The sequence below is a fragment of the Gopherus evgoodei genome, unplaced genomic scaffold (assembly GCF_007399415.2).
Source record: "Gopherus evgoodei ecotype Sinaloan lineage unplaced genomic scaffold, rGopEvg1_v1.p scaffold_35_arrow_ctg1, whole genome shotgun sequence".
NCBI classification, from domain to species: Eukaryota; Metazoa; Chordata; order Testudines; family Testudinidae; genus Gopherus; species Gopherus evgoodei.
In genome coordinates, this window is record NW_022060027.1 from 4,852,975 (window position 1) to 4,861,831 (window position 8,857).

Genomic DNA, 8,857 nt, shown 5'->3' on the forward strand with positions numbered 1-8,857 from the left:
CCTGTTTCGTGCTTATCAATGCTTAAACGTTAACCCAGCCACTGCCCCTGGCCCTGCCTAGCCCTGCCTGCCTCTCCCTAGCGCATGGCCCTGGGGCTTGCCATGCCAGGCACGGAGGGTAGGGCATTAGGTGTGTGAGTGTTGTACGGACAAAACGACACAGGATCTTTTCAGGGGGCAAGACAAAGATACCACAGTTATTATGATAACAATTTGATTTATGACTAATAACTAATATCTTAATTCTTATACACACACAGTATACCTAATACCTACACACACACACACACACACACACCCATCAGATGTTCCGCAGCTGCTGCACAGTTACCAGTCCTGAAGATCGCCTGAGTTCGTGGCTCGAGTTTGCAGCTTGGGTTGGATCTCGTGGCGGTAACTGGCCAGGAAAGCCGGGCTCAAGGACGAGCTGGGTCTCTGCTGGGCCTGCACCGATGTCCTTCCATGCTGGCAGCAGAATGTTACCCAGAGTCTCTCATCTCACCCTTCTTTTTTATAGGCTTTCAGTTTGGATTCAGAGTCCATAGGTCTTGCTGTGTCACGCTGCGTCTGGGTTTGGACTGATCACCCGTCAATTGCAGGCCTGACTTTCAGCTTTGAACCTGGCTTTGATCTTCCTTCTGTTATTCTTTTGTCCTTTTCTTTTTAGGGTGGATGCTTCTTACTTTGTTTAGGGCTGTTCTCTAGGTCTTCAGCGGGTGGGGTTTGACCTTTCTCTCATCAGGACAGGCTGGGGCTGGAGGTTGATTCCGTCATCCATCCATACCTCAGTCACACATCTAAACTAACTAATAAGATTACAGCAGGGTCTGCACAAATGAAGGTTGGAGGAGGCTTTTACAAAGTGGAGTGAGTGTTTTAAAATGGGGTTTGAATTCCAACGTGGAACAGAAGTTACAGTGTAGGCAAGTGTAGTGTGGATGGTGAACAGAAGTTACATTAATAAATTAAAAACAATTTCATTTATCAGTTCTACATGAGCAGGTCTCTGCATGAAATAGGCAAGCCAGGACTCCTCAGTTATCTCCCCGGCTCTGGGAAGGGAGTGGAAGGGAAGCTGGGAGCCAGGACTCCTGGGTTCTCTTCTGGATCTGGAAGGGAAGTGGTGTCTAGTGGCTAGAGCAGGGGGGTGGACTAGGAGGCAGGACTCCTGGGTTCTCTCCCGAGCTGTGGGAGGGGAATGGGATCTAGTGGTTAGAGCAGAGGAGCGGGTCTGGGAGCCGGGACGCCTGGCTTCCCTTGCTGACTTCGCTCTGCCTCTGGTGCTGCAGGTCTGATGGAGATTAAGGTGGTGAAGCCTGGTGAGATCCGGATGCAGACAATGAAAACGCTCCTGTTCCTGTGCACGGATCCCAGCGGGCATCTGCATGGGGCGGTGAGCGGAAACCCTGCAGCAGTGGGGCAGGGAGAAAGTCTGGGGGGTCAGCTAGACAGGACAGGGGGACACAACCAACTAAAGGGCCTATCCAGCCCTGCATCGCTCCCCCTCCCTGTCATCCTGGCTCTGGGAGGGGAGGGTTGTCTAGTGGTTAGAGCAGGAGGGGGCTTGGAACCAGGACTCTTGGGTTCTCTCCCCAGCTCTGGGAGGGGAGTGGTGTCTCATGGTTAGAACTGGGGGGCTGGGAGCCAGGACGCCTGGGTTCTCTCCCCAGCTCTGGGAGGGCAATGGGGTCTAGTGGTTAGAGTGGGGGGGGCGGGCCTGGGAGCCTGGACTCCTGGGTTCTCTCCCTGGCTCTGGGAGGGGAGCGGGGTCTAGTGGTTAGAGCAGGCACGGGGAAGGAGCCCAAATATTGAAGTTACACAACACTGGACACTGGCTACTCCTGGAAGGCCCCGATGGAGTGGGACGTGCCGGGCCACAAGATCCAGCCCAGGGCCAGCCGCTTGGCGTTATGCTGGGGCACCCTGGTGTTTTCCGAGTGCAAACACGGAGCCATTTCTGATCCACGGTCTGAGATTCTGGAGCTAGGGGATCGGATGTGAGGGGACATGTGGAGACCCCAACCCCAGCAGGCGTCCTGGAGCCCCAGGAGCGGGGCCACACCCTGGCATCGAAACTGGAGTTCCCCAACTTGCTCGTTTTAAACGTAGTTTGGGCTTAGCTGAGCTGGAGAAACACCAGAGGGGAGGGGCAAGAGGGGCAATTTGCTCCAGGCCCCGGGCCCCGCAGGGTCCCCCACGGGGTCCTTCACTCGCTCTGGGGGCCCCGGAAAACTTTTGCAGGGCCCGGGCCCCCAGAGCGTCTTCCGCTCTGGGTCTTCAGCAGCAGTTCAGCAGTGGGGGGGTCCTTCCGCCCCGGGACCTGCCGCCGAAGACCTCAGGCCCCCTGAATCCTCTGGGCAGCCCTGTGCTTTCCTCCCCGGGCGGCCGAGGGCCTGGGGCGGCTGGGCCACTACGGAGGCGGCAGCACGTGTGGAAGTGTCACGCGCTGTCCCAACTGGCCACTGGGTGTCAGCACGCTGGGTGCAGGGAGAGGGGGGTCCCAGCAGGGGGTGCTCACCTCTAGCGGTCAGGCTGGCCCTGATGCCCCAGTGAGGCACTAGGGTGCGTTGGGCTGCGGGGAGCAGGGGGGGCGCTCAGCTTAGGGGGTGCTGGGCTTAGGATGACCAGATGTCCTGATTTTATAGGGACAGTCCCGATTTTTGAGTCTTTTTCTTATATAGGCTCCTATTACCCCCTGCTCCCCATCCCGATGTTTTACACTTGCTGTCTGGTCACCCTAGCTGGGCTGCGGGGAGCGGGGCGGGAACAGCAGGGGGTGTGGGGGTACAGGGTGGGAGGCTCAGCAGGGGGCGCTGGGCTGTGGGGCGGGGGCTCAGCAGGGGGCACTGGGCTGCAGGAGGCAGGGCGGGGGCTCAGCAGGAGGCGCTCTCCCCTGGCAGTCAGGTCTGGCCCCAATGCCCCAGAGCGGTGCTACGGGGGGCTGGGCTGTGGGGAGTGGGGCAGGGGATCAGCAGGGGGCACTGGGCTGTGGGGAGCAAGGTGGGGGCTCAGCAGGGGGCACGGGGCTGTGGGGAGGGGTGGGGAGCTCAGCAGGGGGCGCTGGGCTGCAGGAGGCAGGGCGGGGGCTCAGTAGGGGGCACTCTCCCCTGGCAGTCAGGTCTGGCCCCAATGCCCCAGGGCGGTGCTAGGGGGGGCTGGGCTGTGGGGAGCGGGGCGGGGGCTCAGCAGGGGGCGCTGGGCGGTGGGGAGCGAGGAGGGGGCTCAGCAGGGGGCGCTCTCCCCTGGCAGTCAGGTCTGGCCCCAATGCCCCAGGGTGGTGCTAGGGGGGGCTGGGCTGTGGGGAGTGGGGTGGGGGCTCAGCAGGGGGCACGGGGCTGTGGGGAGGGGTGGGGAGCTCAGCAGGGGGCGCTGGGCTGCAGGAGGCAGGGCGGGGGCTCAGTAGGGGGCACTCTCCCCTGGCAGTCAGGTCTGGCCCCAATGCCCCAGGGTGGTGCTAGGGGGGGCTGGGCTTTGGGGAGTGGGACGGGGGCTCAGCAGGGGGTGCTGGGCTGTGGGGAGCGAGGAGGGGGCTCAGCAGGGGACGCTCTCCCCTGGCAGTCAGGTCTGGCCCCAATGCCCCAGGGTGGTGCTAGGGGGGGCTGGGCTTTGGGGAGTGGGACGGGGGCTCAGCAGGGGGTGCTGGCTGTGGGGAGCGAGGAGGGGGCTCAGCAGGGGGCGCTCTCCCCTGGCAGTCAGGTCTGGCCCCAATGCCCCAGGGCGGCGCTAGGGGGCGCTGGGCTGCATCACACGAGATGGGTCCCTGGACTCACTTTTAATCCTGCCCCCGGCCGCATTTCCACCAGTTCGTCCTGCCCCAAACTCCCGTTTCCACCCCCGGAAATCGCAGCCCTCTCCCCACAGAGACCAGGACACCTTTGGCCCACACAGCAGTTTATTCTGAAGCCATCGGCCACGAAGCCGCCACGGACCCCGCGCAAAATAGCCAGTCCTGGGGCAATGCCCCAATAAATAACAGGAATCTTCCCCCCCGCCGCCCGCCCCGGATTCCATGAACCCACTCAATAAATAAACCCATCGGAATAATAAATAAGTTATTAAATACGTAGAAAAATAGGAACAAAATACAGCTGGTGAGAGTCGGCCCTGAGGACCGATGACGTTGCGCCCCGGGGACCACTGACCACTGCCTCCCTCAGGCTGCTCAGCGCCAGCATCCACAGATCCCAGTCCAGGGGAAATCGGTCCCAGAGCCGGGGAGAGAACCCAGGAGCCCTGGCTCCCAGCTCCCCCCTGCTCTGACCACTAGCCCCCACTCCCCTCCCAGAGCCGGGCAGGGGACCCAGGAGTGCAGGCTCTCAGAAGATGTAGCTCGGGCTCAGGACTCGGGTGAGGCGGCCCATCATGCTGAGGGGGTCAGAGGACTCCACGTCCAGGGGTGGGTCGCTGTAGAAGTCGTATTCCAGCAGGACGGGGTCCACCGGCACCCGGCTGACCATGGGCAGGAAGTGGAAGAGACGGGGGGCTGGGCGCCCGCGGCCGGTGGGCCCCTCCGCGGGCCGCAGGCTGACGGGGACCTTGTGGCTCTCGGAGAAGTACAGGTTGTAACCGTCACGTTGCACCTTCTCGCGGAAATTACAGGCCTCTTCCGAATAGGAGCTCTGTGGGGGAGGGGGATTGTGGGGGCGCAGGTGAGCAGCTGTGTCCGAGGCCCCCCCGTGCTCTAACCACTAGACCCCACTCCCCTCCCTAGCCAGGGAGAGAACCCAGGAGTTCTAGCTTCCAGGCCCACCCCCCACACACTCTAACCACTAGATCCCACTTCCCTCCCAGAGCCCAGGGGAGAACCCAGGAGTCCTGGCTCCCAGCCCCCTCTGCTCTAACCCCTGGACCCCACTCCCCTCCCAGAGCCGGGGAGAGAACCCAGGAATCCTTGCTCCCAGCCTCCTGATCTAACCACTAGACCCCACTCCACTCTCAGAGCCAGGACAGAACCCAGGAGTCCTGGCTCCCAGCCCCCCTGCTCTAACCACTAGATCCCCCTCCCCTCCCAGAGCCCGGATGGCAGGGAGGGGGAGCGATGCAGGGCTGGATGGGCCCTTTAGCTGGTTGTGTCCCCCTGTCCCGTCTAGCTGACCTCCCAGACCCTCTCCCTGCCCCACTGCTGCCGGGTTTCCACTCACCGCCCCATGCAGATGCCCGCTGGGATCCATGCACAGGAACAGGAGCGTTTTCATCGCCTGCATCCGGATCACACCAGGCTTCACCGCCTTAATCTCCATCAGACCTGCAGCACCCGAGGCAGAGTGAAGTCAGCAAGGGAAGCCAGGCGTCCGGGCTCCCAGCCCCCTCGCTCTAACCACCAGACCCCATTCCCTTCTCAGAGCCGGGGAGAGAACCCAGGAGTCCTGGCTCCCAGCTCCCCCCTGCTCTAACCACCAGACCCCACTCCCTTCCCAGAACCGGGGAGAGAACCCAGAAGTCCTGGCTCCCAGCCCCCTGCTCTAACCACCAGCCCCCACTACCCTCCCAGAGCCAGGGAGAGAACCCAGGAGTCCTGGCTCCCAGTCCCCCCCATTGCCGTCACCCCACTGGTACTCACTGTAGGGGGTCTGGTCGGGGGCCCCGCGCACCTCGCCCTGCGGGGTGATCTCCAGGTACAGCTGTGTGTGGGCGTTGGCCGTGTACAGGTGTCGGAGCCGAACTTGCCCGTCGAACTGGTACAGGGGGCTGGAGTTCTGCAGGGGGGCAGCCTGGGAAGGCGCGGGGGGCCGGGTCCCCCACATCAGGGCAGCCAGCAGCAGCCAGGACTCCGCCGGGACGGGGGTCGAGCCACCCCACATGCTGAGGGCTGACAGGCAGTGCTGGGTCTGAGCCCAAACTGGGGCAAGAACCCAGGTGTTCTGGTGCCCCCTGCTCTAACCACTAGACCTCACTCCTCTTCCAGAGCCAGGGACAGAACCCAGGAGTCCTGGACCCCAGCCCCCTGCTCTAACCACTAGACCTCGCTCCCCTCCCAGAGCCAGAGAGGGAACCCAGGAGTCCGAGAGTAGCAATGCTCCAGCACCGTCTGGGGGAGTGTTTCCTTGGCAGGTCTGCGCGGGGAGACGTGCGAGGGGTCCCGGCCCGACTCTGGCAGATCGTCGGTCCCGTTATTCTGAGCCTGGCGAGGCCCCTGGGCGCCTATTTATCCCCCTGGGCTGGTCCCCCCCCATCCCCCCGCCTGAGTCATGGGACCGCTCCGGTCAGTGACTCGCCGAGGCGGCCACATGAAAAGAACCTGATGCAACATCGGGAAGCGGGGGGGGGGGGGGCGACCGGGGTCCCCAAGCCACCATCTGCTCATCCTCCCATCCCTCCCCCAGGAGGTCCCCAACCCCCTATCTGGGCTCCCTAGTCTCCAATCCCTCCCTCACCAGGGGTCCCCAGCCCCCAGAATCCTTCCCCCTGGAGTCCCCAGCCCACAGAGTCCCCAGCATCCCCAGCCCCCCATCCCTCCCCAATCCCCTATCTGGAGTCCCCAGCCCCCTGGGGTCCCCATGTCTCCATCCCTCTGGGATCCCCAGCCCTCCCTTCAGGATCTCCAGCCCCACACCCTGCCATCTCCTGCATCCCTCCAGGATCCCCCCCGCCAGGGTCCCTTGCACTCGCATTCTGCCCTCCCCCTAGGGTCACCAGCTCCCCCATCCGTTTGGGGGTCCCTCCGAAACCCCCGTCCAGGTGCCCATCCCCCCATCTCTCCAGGGTCTACATCCCCTATTCCCTTGGGGGTCCCCCAACACACTGACACCATCCCTCCCCCATCTCCAGACACTCCTGCTGCCAGCTATCCATCCACAGCGCCCCCCGCTGTTTTTGGGGGTTCACCCCCCACCCGTCCCTGTGGGACCAGAGTTCTTAGGCGGAAGGGGAACATGGGGGTCCAGTGGTCAGAGAATAGGCGCTTGTGTTGGGGAGCCAGGACGCCTGGGTTCTCCTCTGGCTTGGGGAGGGGGAAGAGGAGCTGGTGGTTAGAGTTGGGGGAGGGGAGGAGCCAGGACTCCTGGGTTTGAGCATCACCCTCCCCTTTGCCCCAGTCGCTCACTCAGGCCTGTGGCTGTGCCCAGCCTCGGGGCACGTGTGCGCGATGATTTCATCCCTGGGGAATTGGGACTTTGGGCCCAAAAGTGCTCACCCAGAGCAGGCTGGGCCCCGTGCTGGGGGTGAACCTAGCGCCTCCTGCTGGAGGGGCCGGACCCTGCGCTCTGTTTGTGTGTGTGTGTGTGTGTGTGTGTGTGTGTGTGTGTGTGTGTCCCTGGCGCCCCCTGCTGGAGGGGATGGGCCCTGCGCTGTGTGTGTGTGTGTGTGTGTGTGTGTGTGTGTGTGTGTCCCTGGCGCCCCCTGCTGGAGGGGATGGGCCCTGCGCTCTGTGTGTGTGCATGTGTGTGTCCCTGGTGCCACCTGCTAGAGGGGCCGGGCCCTGCGCTGTGTGTGTGTGTGTGTGTGTGTGTGTGTGTGTGTCCCCGGCGCCCCCTGCTGGAGGAGACGGGCCCTGCGCTCTGTGTGTGTGTGTGTGTGTGTGTGTGTGTGTCCCTGCACCCCCTCCTGGAGGGGACGGGCCCTGCACTCTGTGTTTGTGTATGTGTGTGTCCCTGGTGCCACCTGCTGGAGGGGCTGGGCCCTGAGCTGTGTGTGTGTGTGTGTGTGTGTGTGTGTGTGTGTGTCCCTGGTGCCCCCTGCTGGAAGGGACGGGCCCTGCGCTCTACACGTGTGTGTGTGTGTGTGTGTGTGTGTGTGTGTGTGTCCCTGGCACCCCCTGCTGGAGAGGACGGGCCCTGCGCTCTGTGTGTGTGTGTGTGTGTGTGTGTGTGTGTGTGTCCCTGGTGCCACCTGCTGGAGAGGACGGGCCCTGCGCTGTGTGTGTGTGTGTGTGTGTGTGTGTGTGTCCCTGGTGCCCCCTGCTGGAGGGGACGGGCCCTGTGCTGTGTGTGTCCCTGGCACCCCCTGCTGGAGGGGACAGGCCCTGCGCTGGGTGTGTGTGTGTGTGTGTGTGTGTGTGTGTGTGTCCCTGGCACCCCCTGCTGGAGGGGACAGGCCCTGCGCTGGGTGTGTGTCCCCCAGGCGCCCCCTGCTGGAGGGGCTGGCCCTGCGCTGGGTGGGTGGGTGTTAAAACCTCTACTCAGAACATCTGCAAAACACCTCACAACATCCGGCCGCGTGTGTACAGTTACCAGGATCAGTTTATTGTGGAGAGGGGGTTCTGGTGGTTGGGGGGCGGGGGGGGGGAGAGCTGGGAGCCAGGACTCCTGGGTCCTATCCCTGGTTCTGGGAGGAGACTGGGGTCTCGTGGGTTAGAGCCGGGGGGGGGGGGTGGAAGCTGGGAGCCCGGACGCCTGGGTTCTTTCTGCCCACAAGCCCAGCCTGCGACGTTCCGCTCCCTGGCTCTCAAACTGTAAACAGAGCCGATGAAAATATAAATATTTGGCTTGGCCACATGGCCAGGGAGGGGGGCGCCCAGTGGGGCAAAGGTTGGGCTGCAGGGATGCGCCCAACTATGCCCAGTTCCCAGGCCTGGCACAGACAGCCTATGTAGGCTCGACCCACCTTCCCCTTTGGGCACGTACCCAGGGCCCACCCCTGGCACTACGGGCCCCAGGCCGGGTCCCCGTGTCTCAGCCCTGCCGTGCCCACCCCTGGCACTACGGCCCCACACTGGGTCCCCGGGTCCCAGCCCTGCCGTGCCCACCCCCGGCACTACGGGTCCAACGCTGGGTCCCAGCCATGCGCACACCCGGCACTACAGGCCCCACGCCGGGACAACAACACCCCAGTTGTGCCGTGCCAACCCTGGCACTACGGGTCCCACGCCGGATCCCCGTGTCTCAGCCCTGCCACGCCCACTTGCGGCACTACAGGCCCG

The 8,857-nt window shown here is 63.5% G+C and overlaps 1 protein-coding gene across 1 annotated transcript; it reads right to left on the reverse strand.

Moving 5' to 3' along the window:
- Positions 1-4,316: 4,316 nt before the first annotated feature.
- On the reverse strand, positions 4,317-5,878 carry FGF21 (fibroblast growth factor 21). Its single transcript, XM_030545016.1, has 3 exons — positions 5,561-5,878; positions 5,142-5,245; positions 4,317-4,619 (listed from the first exon to the last, which is right to left on the reverse strand). The coding sequence occupies exons 1-3, from the start codon at positions 5,799-5,801 to the stop codon at positions 4,317-4,319; spliced, it is 648 nt and encodes a 215-aa protein (XP_030400876.1). The 5' UTR covers positions 5,802-5,878.
- Between the last annotated feature and the right edge of the window lie 2,979 nt (positions 5,879-8,857).